Source organism: Myiozetetes cayanensis, unplaced genomic scaffold, assembly GCF_022539395.1.
Source record: "Myiozetetes cayanensis isolate MyiCay16 unplaced genomic scaffold, myiCay2020 scf10, whole genome shotgun sequence".
Lineage (NCBI taxonomy): Eukaryota > Metazoa > Chordata > Aves > Passeriformes > Tyrannidae > Myiozetetes > Myiozetetes cayanensis.
In genome coordinates, this window is record NW_026086605.1 from 15,063,961 (window position 1) to 15,081,207 (window position 17,247).

At 35.4% G+C, this 17,247-nt stretch overlaps 1 protein-coding gene across 2 annotated transcripts in view; it reads left to right on the forward strand.

Annotated features, from left to right (window-relative positions):
* LOC126653308 (adhesion G protein-coupled receptor A1-like) overlaps positions 1–17,247 on the forward strand; it is a 270,064-nt gene that overhangs the window by 112,155 nt on the left and 140,662 nt on the right. For both annotated transcript variants that reach the window (XM_050340872.1, XM_050340873.1), the window contains one exon: positions 15,208–15,421. In XM_050340872.1, coding sequence (XP_050196829.1) covers positions 15,208–15,421 — 214 coding nt within the window. The remainder of the gene's footprint in view (positions 1–15,207; positions 15,422–17,247) is intronic.

Consider the following 17,247-nt stretch of genomic DNA (forward strand, 5'->3'; position numbering starts at 1 on the left):
GAATTTATAGAATGTTTATTTCAAGTTATATTTCTGAGAGTGTGAAATAAATGCCAGATTTCATTCTTCTATTTTTCATTTTTATAAACCTATAACTATGCGTTTTAGCACTGCATTCTGGGGATGAATAGAATTTTTATGGTGAGCTTCAGTGCGGTGAATTCTGTATTTGAAGATCTAGATATGAATCACTTTCTGGAGATTTTCCACATAAGAAACATGATGGATATGGTGTGAGGAAGAATGCAAAAAAATATGAATGACTAAGGAAGACTCATCTTCAAGTGAACACTGTCTAGCACTGAGCAGACTAAGCCAGGGATTTTAAAAGTATCACATACCGTGGAGAAAAGATCATTGCCTAAGGTGATGCTGGTGGGTTTCATAATCAGAAGTCTAATTCACATGTACTTGATTAATCACAGAATCTTTGAATCTTTGACTTTCTTGAATGGCAGAAAATTGCTTAGATGGTGACTTTACTAATGTCTTGCAAACAAAAGGAGAATCACACATTTCTCCAAATAACCACAAGAGGAATGATGTGTGTTGCTAATAAACACATTCATAGCAGAAGGGAGATCAGAAGTTGACTGGAGTGATTTATAAAACAACCAGTGCAGATGCTTGCAAGTTGGGAGAGACGTGAAAGGGTGTGAATACTAGCTACAGATGGTCCATCAGCTGAATTGTTAAGGAAACACAGACACATGTCTGGAGGCAAATAAGGAATAAGCTCCTGTGAGCGAAAGGCAAAGAAGTTTTGAGTAGCCTGGGTTACTGAACATTTGAAATTCTGCAATACTTTTCAAATATCAATCTCCCTTTTTATAGAGAGCCAGCATGGGCATCTTCATAGAGATACATTTCCCAGCAGGAAAAGTACTTCTTCTGAAAGTGCTGAAAGGATCAGAAGAGTGATTACAAACTGTTAATTGGTATTTCCAGGTTACAAATGAATACAAACCTGTGAGTTTTACAGAGAAAATGAAAGCAATTTCTCAGAATTTTTTACTTTAGTTCCCAATAGGACTCCTTATCACACCTGATACAGAATTCATAATGCCCATCTAGTTCTCACTGCTATTTATAATGTCCACAGAACACTTGACAAGGTGGTAATGACTGCCAGTAGCTTGACACTGCTTCCAATATCCACAGAGAGTTTTACAGTGGTTATATTTGCTGAGCCTTCCACCAGCTCTGTTATGTCTGCCAGGTACTTACTTCACGGTGCTCATAGTATCTGCTGAGCAGCTCACAGTGCCCAGAACATTTAGCAGTTTTATTTTCAGTAACTTAATTTGAACTTAAGCATAACAGAAGGCTGTCTGGCACCAAAATAATAACAGCGATTGAGAATGATTTAAAAATATGTGTTGAAATATGCATAGAGCTGATCAAATTAAACATATCTTAAAATATGAAGTGATTTAAAAACTAAAATTAAAAACTCCTGAATGTGAACATCTTCCATACTGTCAGACGTTTGTATTTATAGTCACTATTCTTCCTTCTACATGTTAAAAGACTTCATGAGGTATTGCAGATGAGCAAAGAAAAGAAGAACGAAAGGGGAAAAATAAAAACAGAAGGGAGTGGGCAAAGATTTTTGCAGGTTAATTAGGGAATGAACTAAAAAGTCCAAGTATGTGGATTCTGAATATCTACAGGGAGCAGTTTGCCATCAGCTTTTTAGATTTATTTTATATTTTGATGGGAGAAAAAAATCACCTTTCAAATTTCTTTCTGGTAAATCTTTCTCATGGATCTGATAATTCACATTAGCCAAAGTAGTGAGTTGCCTGTTGAAAACAGTTAAAAATCTCCTTTAGGGATTTTTATGAGTTAACTGCACAGTTTTAGAATTCCCAGGGTTCTACTTGCCTATTTCACTAACAGCTTTTAATAGTTATTTAGATCTTCTTTAACAAAACTGTCAGAAATGTTTGGCTGTAAAATGATTTTTCACAGTGTTGGATATAAGGCTTGATGGTTTTGCATTCTGCCTTCATGATGAGGGATTGTGATGAATTCATAATGGTATGGACAGAGTATGTTTCTGAAAAATGATTCTGAAGCTGGCTTCATACAGTGCCTTGTTACTCTTTCTCCATGACTCTAAATAAAACTTACTCAATTTACAGTAGGAAAATTACATTTTCCTGAGTACCAGTGCTATAAATTCCACCTAAAGGTCTGATAGGACTCTGTGATTTTCCCTGGGCACATCAGCAGAAGTGGATTCTCTAGGCCAAATTCTTCACTCAGGAAAAACCTGTATGAGTTTTTGCCTTAAGGGTATTATGAAAGATTGCTCCTAAAGCTGGGGTCTGATATTTATACTGATAAATGAGATATTAGAATTAAGTTTCTTAGCCTCAAAGCTGTATTGATGTTACTGAGCTAACAGCACTGAGAAGTAAAAGTTCATTTGTTCTGCAAATTACAGTTGACATAACTCTGATGGAGCATTTTTCTATTAAAAAATGTTGACTCATCAAAACAGATGTTTGGAAAAGTACAGACTTTCTTCTTTCCCCCAGTTAGATTTTATTAAAGTTTAGAAAGTAGTTGACATAATATCAATAATGTTTAGATAAATTATTTGGCTAAAAATTATGTAGATATTTACTAAATAATACAAAAAATGTTGTAAAGGTCAAATTGTAACAATAATTTGATGATGCTTTAAGACACATTTATTTATTTATTTATTTATTTATTTGTACCACAGAGAAAATTATCTAATTCTTCTGGGACAAAATATTGTTTCTCCTGCAGATCTACAAATTAAAATCTTGCTTTTTGCATATACATATGCTCTACAGATGTTTATAAATAAGTAATTGAGACCACACTATTCCCTTCTTTTAATTAAAAAGGAAACTACTTCAAAGGAAAATCTAAAAGGATACTGAGAAATCTAGGGTTTCTTGCTTAAAGTTTATTGCATTAATACATAATAACTTACATTTTTATTCCTTTTCTTTATGGATTTTTTCATGCAGTGATTAGATAAGTTTAGTTCTTTTCTTGGTGTCAGTAGCTTTTCAGGTTTGTGTAGTCAACTGTTCTAATCTTGGTCATGATATTGTTGCATGGGCCTATAAAGCAGACAGGTTCTAAGAGCTAGAGGTGGTATCTTGTCAGTTCTCAGGAAATCTAAATGTAGATAAACATCTAGATTTTTTTCCCAAGTAATTTTGCTCTATTCAGCCAGATGGTTTTGTATGATACATTTGCATCACCTCATCACAGCACTTTCAGGCAAGCTGGTTCTGCCGCATGTCACCTTTCCTGTTGTTGTCCTTACCTTCCCTGACTGTCTGCTATGAGGAAATCTGGCAGAAATCCTGATAAAGCAATCATTTAACAGTCTTGAGTGGCTCTCAGGCCATGTTAGCAAAGCTTGTTCTGGCCCTTTGAGTCTGACCCTTTCACGAGATAATACTAAGTGTAATCACCAAAAACTATGTTTACCCTCTTTCTCTGTGTTGATGTAAAGCTATGCACAAGTCTTTTCCATGGAAGAAATTAATCAACTGCTTATATCTTTACTATGCTTCCACCTAGTAAAGGGGTTTTTTACCACCTCCTTAGTAGCTGTGTTGTATTGAATGGGAAAAAATCTCCTTCCGTGTTGAACTGCTTCAATGTTCGACTGTATTGCAAGAGTTAAAAGAAGTTTTAAGATTCAGCATTATTTATTTATCTACATTGTGCACATCTTTGAAAAACCCATGCCATTGAAATAATAATAACCAGGGAAGGCAGCAGACACAATCAGCAAAGTTAGTATTAGTACATGTTCTTCTTATGCTATCCTCAACAAAGAAACTTCCAAGGTAAGGAGATAGATACAAGCCCAAATGTTAGATACATTTACTTAGGACACAGTCTTGGGGGGAAATATGGTGAAAAAAGAACTTGCAAAGCGCAGAGTAATGGCAAATTACAGAACAAAATACCTCAACTGAGTAATTTTCCTTTCTTGTACTAAAACGGCTGAGATAGCGTCTGGTTTTAGGTAGTGTCTCTTCTACTGTAACGGGGGTAGGGTTCCTCCCTAGTCTCAGGAGCCTGTTTTTCAGAGGTGTAGTACCCAGTGCTTCAGTGCCCAGAAGCTCGGTTTGAATTCTGTTCATGAAAATCAACTGTAGAGTGTTTCACATGGCTTAGAGGAGTTATTACAGTATATTATTTTGAAAGTATGTATTATGACAAAATATGTATTCTGTTCATGAGTAGTGTACCTGTTGGTTGTGATCAGTGGAATTTTAGTGAGAAATTCTTTAGATTGGTTAGTAATTTACTAATAGCTTTAATAGTCAATTAGGACTTTCACTAGGGATGGCAAGGAGTGAGCACTCAAAATACAGAACTGGAGTTTTATCTGTATAGGATCTATATGGTTAGGTTTCTGGTATGCGTTAGGGGGCTTTCTACGGAGAAAAGCGTTAACACTGCAGAAGAACAAAAATCCATCCTACTGAAAACAGAGATGAGAAGATAATAGGTGCAAGTTGTGAGTGTCCAAGAGTGTTTGAATTATTCAATCACTGAATTCTGTAAACTACCTTAAAGTGTTAACTCATGAGTGGAATTAGCAAGCTCTAGCTCATATAGTATTATTGAAATGTGAGTTTTTTAAGTACGATAGATTCCTTACCTAGGAAGGCCACTTCAAAGGGAGGGTTAAAAATCAAAGAGATAAATATCTTTCTGAAATCTGTATTCTGCAATAAAATTCTTTCAATGTTTCATAGAAAATGTAAATAATTCATTGGGAAGGAGGAGATATAGTTGTTAGGGACTTGTTTGTACTTAACCAGCACCTTGTCTTTTGTAGTTTGCCTCACTTCACTGAGAATCAGACTATCTGTTCCCCCAAAGAAACACAGTCAGGTTAAAATGGCTTTTTACTCTGATGTTCTGTACCTGTTCACATGAAAACTTGTGCAAAGCAAAAGAAAAAGAAGAAAAAAATTATATTCTTTATGCACTCATTCTAGTTGTGTTCTTAGAGATTTCTTGTCCATTTTAAGATTCAACCTCTTACATATGAAGGTAGAAGTACTTTCATTGTTACTTCCTACTTAAGTATCAGCAGAACATTAAGGCATGTTTCTCTCAGGCCACATACAGCTACCTAGCCTGTTTTCATAAGTAACTTTTTTTTTCAATCTTACCTACAAGACAAGAAAATTCAGAACATTCAAGACATTTTAAATCAATTAGAATAATACCACTGGGAAAAAAGAGAATGTTTTTATTCTATACTTCCTTTGTAAATTACTTTAATTTTTTAAAGCAGCTTTCTTTTTCCTTGACATAGATTCTTACTACACAGTGTGGCTTTAAGTGTTTTCTCAGCAACTGTGGAATAGTGTTGTTTCAGGTATAGTATTTCTTGAAATGTCCTTATCATTTTACCTGATATAATTGCACATGTTTTCCCTTGACTTGTAGAAGTGTGCACTGTCCAATAGTAAGAACTTTGAAAGAAATATGTAGTTTTAAAATGCTAAGAAAAGAAAAAAATAGATTTTGGGGAATTTTGTCTTTGAAAGGAAACTTTTTCAACATTTAGCTTTAAACTGAAATCAGCTGAATGCATTCACTCTCTGTGTCAGTTTTTAAGAATACTGTCAATTATTTTGTGTTAGGCATGTTGGCTGAGAAATGAGATTTGAATTTTTGGTGCTAAAAATGAAATACCTACATTGCTGTTAGAGTCTTAAAATGACAAATGTATGTATTTGCACATAGACTGTTTTTAAAAGTTTCCTTTCATATATAAAATATATTGCAATAACAAATACTGGCTCAAAGTTAACAAGGAACATGAATTCTTCATTTATTTCTCTGTACACCAAACATTGTTTTGTTTGGACCTAATTTGTTACTTACTTAAACTTAGGGATGGCCTTGAGATTATGGTTTCAATCATTTCTTTCTTAATTTACAAGTCATTCTTGCTACATTAACACAATGTAAATATTGAACTGTGCAGGGTAAACTAACTAAACTCACAATCTCAAGTACAAGGAATGATGGATTAATTGTCCAGATTTAGATTTCAGTCCTGCAGTTTCTTGGCAGTTCACGGATAGCTTACTGCATTCATGCAGAGCATCATTGTCTTCAAGAATATGCAGGATCAAGAATTCAGCTCCAATTCTGCAGGGAGTGCCTAATCATATGAATAGTTCTAATTATGTTGAAATAGGAATAGTCACATTAGTAATCTTTTACAGGATTAGGTTTTGCAAGATATGGATAGTGATACAATTAGCAATATTTAAATGCTCTTCCAATTATTTCTGGTTTACAATGTTGGCAGTTCATTATTTTCTGTAATAACAAAATTTATGTAATAACAGAATGCCTATAAATCAAGTAATGTAACTATATTTTGGACCTTTCAAAGATAGATGGGGTAGATTAATTTTCTACCAGAGCTGAGTTGCCATTTTGTATATCAGAGTTGGTTTCCATACTATCATTTGGTAGTATAACAAACAGTGCTTTAACCTTTTGGTTGAAAATTCTAGGTTTCTCATTCTAGCATGATCAGTCTCAAAATGGGGGGGTGAAAGAATGTTGCTCTACATTTAATATTAAACATTATTGTCTAATTTCTTTAGTGGGAATTTAGAACACTACTGCAGAGTTGGAGGCACAAAGGTAATAACAGTTAAATCTTATGAAATAGTAGAAGTATTAAAATGGTCAGTTGAGGATAAATTTTACTACTATGTGTTTTCTTGCATCTGTGCTCACACACAAAAATCCAGTTCAACAGAACAGTTCACCCCTGAAATCTTGGTGATTTAGATGCTGGAAATGAACACAAGTTGTTTTTCTTACCATAGCTTACTCTAACACTACATTAGAGGTTTTTAATGTACAGTTGTGTCATATTTTCTACATCATCTTTGACTGCTTGTTCCAAAAAGCATGCAAAATAATTGAAGGAAAAATTAGCCAAGATGTAGTGAGAATAGCAGTGAAATAAAACCTCTGACTGGCCATTCCCAAAAGCAAGTTGCTCATGAGCAAAGCAGTGGTAAGACAGACAGCCTTGACTGCAAGCCATGGAGTATCCCCTAAGATAGATTCTTTATTCTTAATATGGTAATATGTACTTTAAAAGACTAGGGTTAAATTTTATACTAATGATTTCTAGATAAAATTATATAAGCTTCTTTATGAAACCTGTGTTAATATTGTCCAGTTAAAAATATTTATTAGAGTTTACTGTAATTAATCTAAATTGTTCTCATGGGAAAATTCTCTATAAAGCTTCTGCCCTAACAACCTCTCTTTTAATTAAGTGGAGTATACCATAGTGATATTTCACATTTTTATAGCACATTTCATCATACAGCACTTTCTTTAATGCTTGTATAAAAATGTCTGTTGAAAGCTGCTGTTTCTGACGCTGTCAGCTGGGCTGAGAGGAGTTTGGAATGGAAGAATTTAATACTTCAACAGAACTGTCACTTGTTCAGCATCTTTTATGGTTTTCATATTTCTTTTTTGTTTGCCATTCTGGCAACATAGATGAGTATTCATGCAGCCTGACGGACTCTGGACAATTAGGTGCCATCACTGCCACTCTTGAGACCTTCCTGCTACCATCTTAGAATCACAGAATCATAGAATCAGACGGGTTGGAAAGGACCTCTGAGATCATCAAGTCCAACCCTTGATCCACTACTACCACCACAGTTACTAGACTATGGCACTCAGTGCCACATCCAGTCTCTTCTTAAATACCTCCAGGGATGGAGAATCCACCACCTCCCTGGGCAGCCTGTTCCAGTGCCTGATCTTTCCATGATCTGAGTGTGCAGTAATGATTTGGAAATAAAAAGAAGGTATCTAGGTATGTTTAGGGTTTGGAAAGATGAGCGCTACCACTGCACTTTTCAGTTAGATAAAGCTAAACAATACATTTGATGATACCTGTTGGACCTGTTGGAGTGGGCCCAGAGGAGAGCCATGAAGATAATTAAAGAGGTGGAATACCTTTCCTATGAAGAAAGGCTGAAGGAGTTCAGGTTGTTCAGCTGTAGGGGAGAAGGCTCTAAGGAGACCTTAGTGCATTCTTTCAGTCCCTAAAGAGGGTTTATAAGAAAACCGTGGACAGGCTTTTTAAGTAGGGCCCATAGCAATAGAACAAGGGGTAATGGTTTTAAATAAAAAGAGAGTCTATTAGATTAGATAATAAGGAGGATGTTTTTTACAATGGGAATGGTGAGACTGGCAACAGGCTACGCAGAGAGATGTGGATGCCCTATTCCTAGAAACATTCAAGGTCGGGTTGGATGGGGCTCTGAGTAGCCTGGTCTAATTGAATATGTCCCTGCTCATTGCAGCGGGGGGTTGGACAAGATGACCTTTAAAGATCCCTTCCAACCCAAATCGTTCTATACTCCTATGATTTTGTAGAGGTAGGTGCTTTACCTTGCCACTGCTCAGCCATTATTATTAACTGCAAGCTGTAACGAGTATGCAAAACCATGAACCTGCCAGCTTGCTTGCCATAAGGATAATTTGAGAATCAAAATTAGCTTTCTAACAATGGCTTCTGACTGTTGCCTGTGAGGGAATTTGTGTTGATGAATCTTTCAATACCATAGTTGTCAATATGTCATGGTCTTCACGTTTCAGCATGTGGCAAATAATCAAATGCTCCTAAAGTAGACTTCTGGGACAATTTGAGAATAAGAAATTGAAAGTTTTATTAGATAAGAAGGAAGTCGGTGATGAAAAAACTATTTGCCCATTCTTTTAAATTCCTTGCCAGTGCACGACAATGCAATCTTTTATTTGTTTAACTGGACCAAAACCTTGAATATCATATTGTGGAAATCTTTCAAGTAACTGTTACCATTTTACAAATTAAAATACCATGATAGCTGACATTTATATTAGATGCTAGTAAGTGAAACCTACTACCTCTGTATTTCACTGCCTATACTTTCTTATCAAGTAAATCACTGCTATCGACAGTAAATAAGAAAGTATTTTGCCACTGCTTCTTCACTTAAGATGATTGTAATTGACACAACATGCATCACTCCCTGGAACCAGAACAAAAATGATAATTTATTTTCACAGGGCCTTATAAATCTGGGGGGAAATCCTCTATACAAAGACAGGTTAAATAACTTTGTCATCTACCAGTGAGTGCTGGATGAAACCTGTATTACTTGGATTTGCTAAAAGTGATGAGATTTGTACTGTACTTTTCCCAGCTCAGACTTTCTTAGTTTTTATGTAGGTATGTATTGTTTTAACTAAATAAATCTGATAAGTTATAGAACCCAAGTGAGTCTTAGCGGCTCATCCAAAGCTGTAATTGTAGCTCATCTCGGCATATATGCACTGAATTTAATCTTCTGTTTTGTAGATACTGAGTATCTTTATGAGGTTAAATAACCTAGGTAACTGAAGCACCAAAAGCAGTGGACTGTAACAGCCTGAGGTCACTCTGCTGCTGACTTACGAGAAATCCTACATTTACTACTGGTTATCTCCTTTGATGGCTTTAGAGAAGTTTGCAGGAGTAAAACACAATACGGAATTTGCAACTTGGAGTAAAACAGGATATGTGTCAGAAGTCTTGCTCTTTTGTTAGTGGCTACAATTTCAGTGTAGCCCTTAGCATTACAAAAGAAACATAAGCCCATAGTTTAATTAGGATATGCTGCAAAGAAAACCCAAAAAAACAAACCTCCTTGATGTTCCTTTCTGAAAAGCATGTATGAAAGTGAAAGGGACTGATAAAATGGTGTGGAATATGTCTTGCCCTGCCAGCATTGTGAAACTTGTGGAAATAAGAAGCTGTTATACAAACAGAAGCTTCCACAGTGAGTGGAAAATGAATATAATACAAAGCTTTCTTGTCCCAAGCCCAAAAGACTTATCTTATTTGCTGTGTTTAATACATGTTGGCATCTGTATTTTCTTGATATTATGTTGAAATTGGAGCCAGGCATAGCTTTTATTAAAGCTGAAGCTTGGCCACAGTTCTGTATTCATTCTTGACTTCCTTGGCATATGGTGCTGTCTGTGACCTTCTGCACCAAATCTTTCATTACCGCCAGCAAATTTTGCAATACAGGAATTGGCGTTGGTGTACTGGCACCTCCCCTTCTTGGCAGAGCTGGCCTTCAGAGCAATTCAGATCACTCTTTTCTTCAGTTGCATTCAGTAAATATCAACAGATGTAATTTGCTGTGTCAGCAATTCAGATTTTTAACTAATGTTTTTCAATTTGTTTTTCCTCATTTTCATCTGTCCTTTATCTTGGACTGGTTCCTTTGCTTTGTCCTCACTTCCAGCTTTCCCCCACTGTGCTTTCCATGCACATTTCTTTCCCACTGAGACTGTATACAAATATTAGAGCTCTAACTCACACTTTTGTCAGCAGGATGTGCTGCACTCTGTGGGCACGCTCAGTTCAAATAAAAAGCCCATTGGCAATACAATAAATCAAGTGATTAAAAAGAAGCAAAATGCCAACACTCTGGCTGTAGCAAACAGAATTTTCTAACAGAAGTCACTGGTGTATCCTAAGACATGAGCACTGTAATACTGAACTGATATGTGGGCAGCCTGGAGAAACCTGTGGATTTTTCTATTTCTGGTTGTGTGAAAACTTTTGATATCAAACAAAGCCGGTAAATGAGGACCAGAGAACATTTAGCAGAAAACTATGCTTATGGTAAACTGAGCAGCAGAATGTGCTAATGTAGTAACCAGGTTTATGCACTGAGAGCTGTAGGCTTGTGCTGCTTATGTTATAGGTTATGCAGCAGGAAATACAGTAAAGGTTTCTGGAGACAGGACATTGTTTCTCCAATACATTGTGCTGGTCATGGTGGCCAATGACCAGCCAACTTTCTGTGGTGTTTAGAGAAATCTACTGCATGGGCCAGCTTCTGTGCTTACAGATTTGATTTTGATCATTCCACCAGAAGACGGTAGTGTCCATTACAAGTGTCCACAATCTACATAAAATAACAATGTACCTAAAAATGTAACTAAAATATGGGTAGAAATGCATTTTATGTTATGACTTCTTACAAGCATTTTTGTTCCATGTGTATCAAGTAACAGCAATATTTCCTGCATATTCTTCTCCTTTCCAACTTTTAAAACAAAAAAAGCCAAAATTAGATGGGAAATTAAAATACTTTAAAATTCTTGAGAACTGAATTGTAAAGGAAAGACAGGAAATATTTAATGTGTGTACTTGTGTGTGAGACAAATTGGTTTGTAAAAATGTAAAAATTGGAACATTTTGTTAGAGCTTCAGTGCACCTTGCTGGTTTTTTTATTTTAACTAATCATTGTTAAAATAATTTCTATTTTCTTTTTCAACATCTTGGGGCTCTGCATGAATTAAAATATGCAGGGATATACATTTTGTATACGAAAGGACTCTGAAGTGATATTCCAATTCAGTGTTATTTGTGTAACCTGGTTCCTCCTCTGTATGTCCTCAGTATTCTAGTCCAGAGCTAATCTGAAATACAGGACTAGATTGCATAAAGGGTCTGGCCTTCAGTCAACAAAACCCTTTTCTGCTGAGAAGTGAAAGATAACGAAAAAGATGCAATTACTGTAATGATGGGTTAGACCTTTAGATTCATGCTGCAATCAGTGATTCCTGTGGTGCTCTGCTGCAATCATGGTTTAGTGCTGACTGGAAAGACAAGACAGGTAAAGACTGTGAAACACTCCATCAGCTCTTGATCTAAATGTCTATAGGAGAGTCAAACCTCTCATTTTGCAGATGGTGGTGCTGGCTCCAAACTTGAGGGCAGCAGAGTGGATTGTCTTGAGTGGATTGTCTTGGAAGGAGCATCTTGGAATATTTTTCAAGTGTAAAAAAAAAAAAAAAAGAACACATACACATAAATTACTCCCTCTCCTCTCAACATACAGTAGTAAACTTTTTAATCTTATGAGGCTGTTTTGTCTGCCATACACACAAGCACAAATATGAGCATCAGACCTTACATATATGTAGTAATCAAATTTTAGTAATCCCAATTTAGTCCTTAATAATCACATAATCAAAGAAAAAATTTCTATTGTGTAGAGATCGGCTTGCCAGAGCTGTTAAATTTGAAGTGCTGTCAAATCAATGCCAAAATCATTCCAAATACTTAGAGAATTTCTTACTTTTTACTTTATTCCTGAAGTCAAGCTAGAAAATGCATGCACAGCATTAATAAATATTTTTATTTTTATTCTGAATTTGAAAGATTGTTGGATTATGGACTTAAAATTTAAGTATTTCCAGCTGATGCTGATGGAACTCTACAATCATTTTATAGCCATTTGGGAAAAAGGGTGTTGGCCCTAATCTTGAACCTCTTATTGATGCAATTAATCCTCATATCTGTGAAGTGTGTCACAGAAGTTAACTGGAACTTTTGCATGAGTAATAGTTGCAGAACCAGCCTCAGTCATTTAAATCATGATTATCCCTGGAAAACAACTGAAGATTGGCCCTGGTAATAATTTTTTGTGTGGACATCACAGAGATTAAAAGCAGATGGTTTATACTAAGAAGTACTGAAGTTGTATCTTCCATGGTCTGCAGATGTCATAATCCATAGAAACTTTACTAGATTTAATTTGAAAATGAGTTTTCAGCATTATCTGTCAGTTTTATCAACCCAATTATGTACATTCTCGACGCTGGTCAGGAGGATATCCTCATATAATGGTAAACCAAAGGATGTTTAATTAATTTTGCATCTTTATTTCTACTTAGAAGGATTTGTAAAGAGAAAGGGAGTACACTGTTGATATGACTGATCTCAATCAAAGGATCTTTTTTTTACATACTGCAGTAAAAAAAGTTTTCATTTACTTCTTATCATTAATTGACAAAGTCTGTACAGAACACTTCACTCCCACTTCATTTCTGGGTTTGGTGATCCTCAAGGCTGGCAATGGAAGGGATAATGGGAGAGCCTTAGAGACTCACGCTAAAGGCAGAGATAAATTCAGAGTGATGGTGTTACACTACATCCATGTGCCAGGCAAGTTATTTAGCTTGACTTACAGCTATTGATACTATAGTTCACACTTCCACTTCATAGCCTCATGACACAATGTGTCACTTACTGCATGACCAAAACCATTTGACAAGATACAACATCCTCAGTTTTGTGAGAAGTGTATATTGCTGTTGTATTTGTGACAGTATGCTTAATTTTTCTGTTTGGGTAATCATGCCATTAATTTATGGCTAAATTTGTACTTCATTTCTTTTCCTTAATTTCATAATTTACTTTGTAATGCAACACAAAAATTGCAACTTTTTGGAAAGAGAGATTCTGTCCATCTTTTGGTTAAAAACCTGTGATGTAAATGACCGAGACCAAGACTGCAGCTATTATGGCTTGCAATCTAGATAGGCGTAGTATTTGTTATGGACAATGGAGGATATTGAGGAGAAAGTTAAAGGAAGATAAAATGGTGAGCAGTGAAATGGAAAAAAAAAAAAAGTACTTGTCAGAAAAATAGATGTTTTGGATAGTTACTAATGGTGCAAATGTGGAAGGGTGACCTTTCATCTGACAACCCTGTAGGATGGATTGATATTAATGATGAGAGGCCTTTAAATGAAAACAGAAGGGAAATAAGGAAGAAAAACTGGCTTTAAAAATTCTCTTCCCTCATCAAGATAGAATGATAACCAAGGTGCAAGACTGCAGGAATTTTGTCTAAGATGAGTTTGCAATAGTGAAGTTAACAAGTGACCCAGGCTCAGTTAATTGTTTTGGTGTTGAAGGCTGAGGTGAAAAGGTTGTATTGTAGGAACTGTTGTGCAGGATGTTCGTGGTAGTGTGTTCGTCAGTCATATTTGTGAGTCTTTAGTATTTTCATTACCATTAGAATTGTGTGCAGTGACAACAAAGTAGTAGTGGTAGTGATTTTCTTCTCCTACCTAAGAAGGTTATATCAGAAAAAAGAAAATAATGTTTTCCTTTTTTCCTTATTATCCCAAAGAAGATTATCATCTTTCTCTAGATGCAGAGCCTCTATTTTTGTTATTCTTTTCCTAAAATGCCCTTTTTCAATTTTCTGTTATGAATTTAAAGAAATAGCAGTAATCTCATCATATATAGAAAATATTTTACAGAAGTTGTCTTAAGATAGCTTTAGGATCTAGAAATAAAAATGGAAGAAAACATATGCTATCTAGAGAATCAGTCTCTAGAGAGACTGTAGGATTGAAGAAAGTAACCTTCAATCCCTGTCAAATCTATGAAATTAGCAGTCTTTCATCAGGGTCAAAAATGCATATACCTTCCAAATTTATAATGCTATTTATTTTTCAGTTGTGTTTAGGCATTTGGGCTTGTGATTATGGCAGCTTTTTTTGTAACAGTCTGCTTAGAATATGCAAAATTCTCATTATTGGGGCATTTCTTAGTGAAAGACAGGAGAGATAAAATTAATTTTTAAAAGGATGGTAAAATGCATTCCACTTTTAAAAGTTAAAAAGAGCTATTTAGATAAATATTTAATGTTTAGGTAAAGTCTAGAGAGTAAAGATGACTTGTGGAATAGGCAGAAGGAACAGGAAAATGAAAAATCATAGGGACAGTTGAACTTTAGGGGAAAGTTTAACTTCTATTAGTCTTATTATTTAGCCAAATCTCAGGCACTGGGATTTAGTTAGGCTCGCTAGACAGTAAGTTTCATTCTGGAGCAGAGTAGGCATTTCATCTACTGACATTAAAGGGGTCTTATATATATTAACTACCTATATAACTATCTATATTAATAGCTGTATTTTTTCTTTAATTGGAAGACTGATTTTTTTTTTTATTTTTTTATTCTATGTACTTGTATAGTAAAGCATCCTGCGTTGAGAAGGAGGCTGGGTTGGAGCATCTCAAAAGATCCCTTCCAACCTCATCCATTCTGTGAACTGTTCCGTGAAACCCATTCTCTGTAGATATTCTAGTAATCTGGACTCACACCAGTGAAAGAAATGTGATCTCTACAAGTGACAACACAACGGGTAGTGGGTAGTTTGTGAACATATCTTTTATATTAGAATTTTAATGTGAAGATCTAACAAGCTAGAATTGTATACAGTTAATTGACTTTACAATATTCATAAGAATTCATGGTGACTTTTTTTTGTTTTCCCTGCAGCTGGGCCTCTGGAACTTCCTCTTTTTGAGCTGATCCCATCACAAAGACAAGTGGTTTTTCATGGAGACCGCCTGCCATTTCAGTGTACTGCAACATACGTTGACAATACCACCCAAGTACATTGGTACCATGCTGGTCGCCTGGTCGAAACAGATGAAGAGAGTGGCATATTTGTGGAGGACAGCATCATTCATGACTGCTGCTTAATTACACGGTAACATATACCCCTTGTCATAGACAGACTTGTAGGCAGGGTGAGCAGAGTCAACACTTGCAGCAAGCCTCATAAAAATGTGCATCAGGAGTTGTTCTCTTTGAAGCAATTCAATTGCACACTTGAATCTGAGCATACAGAGGTAGAGATTTTTCATGGCTATGATTGGCTGTGGTTCCAGATTGTACATTTTGTGTCTAAGCATTCAGATTTGATCAGATGTGGGTTTGAAACAGATAAAACCAGTTTCTTACACAGTAAACTATGAGAAGAAACTGAATTTAGAATAGCTTTAGTAGCATATGAGAGTGACTCAGCCAAACTACTGCTTTCTGACACCGTCTAGAAGTTTGAGTTGTGATCTACCTGTGAAGAACTCTCTATTTAAAAGGCTAGAATTAGTTTTTGTAGGTTCCAGTATACTAGATCCTATAGTCTCTAGTTGGGTAATCTCATATTTGTTTCTTGTTGAATATTTCTCGGGTTTCTGTGGCTTTTACCATCTGTGTGCCTTGGCATGCTTGAGAGACACAGATCTACAGACACGTTTGCTGATGTGAAAAGTGCAAGAGGAGTGAAGTAGAATAGGCTTTAATAAAAGAAGTAAAAACTAATATTTGGCAACGACTGCATCGTTCCAGTGTTGCTTCAGTTTTCCCTTTTAAATATTATTTAATAAATTATTATAAATTTCAGTGTTTATTTTTGGGTTTCATCATAGAGTATTGGCTTGTCACTAAAAGCTGCTAAGTTGTTGCACAAATCCTTTTGTCCTCTGCCAATTTCCATCAGTGATCAAAAAAGAGAGTCTGATTCTGTGTCTATGTTCTGCCTTTCTCTTTGTGGAAGATGGAGTGAAAATAGCTATGCTAATTAGCTCTGGATAATCATTAACATCTTTTCACTCAACCAGTTTCTATTAATATAATTGACCTGAAATGCTTCTTGAACTATCAAATAAAAGTTATGAAGGGAGTCAAATTAATTCCTCTCCACTGGGGTCTTTTGGCTTTATTAATTCTATCACTGATTATTTGACCCCTTTTGGAGTCCTATAGATATAGAGGCACAGATCTGACCTATTCTCACAGCTACTGGCTTTCTTCTGATATCAATGTGTATGGCTCTAACCATAATAAAAAGGACTATTAGACCAATTAGTATAGTAATGCCAAGTGCATGAGTGATTATATAATTGCCAAGTCACTTAAATTAAAACATGTTCTTCCTATTTCTATTATATCAAAATTAAAAGACATGCTGTTAATCACTTCATTATATTTTTCAACTGAATTATATTTTGCAGTATGTAAGCAATTTGTAGAGCATAGTAATAAAGTGAAATAAATTGTCCAGAATTGTTTTCAAAATAGTTACTCCTTTTTAAAAAGCTAATTCGTAAGTAACTTGACTGAATTTTACCTTGCATTACTTATTTTTTTTGCCAGACTGTAAAATAAAAGTCATTGTCCACCATAGCAATATTTTAATAAAAATGCTCGATCTCCTACCTACCTTGTTTACTGTGCCATTTAGTAGGTGACCTTGATACTTATGGTGCGGTATGCACTTGGGATGTGAAATATGCACATTCAGGAAGAATCTTTTCTAAATATGTCATCACATGTTATAGACTGGAAAAATACTTCTACTTGTCCAAGTCAAGTATTTTTTGAATCAAAATCAAAATCTTCAAACAACTATTTAAAAGCATGAAGCATTTTAATTTCTCATTTATTTGCATTGTATGTTTCACTTCAAAAGATAAAAGGGCATCAACGCTGCATTTACTGTAGAGCATGGTGCTTATCCAGTCAAAATGCTAA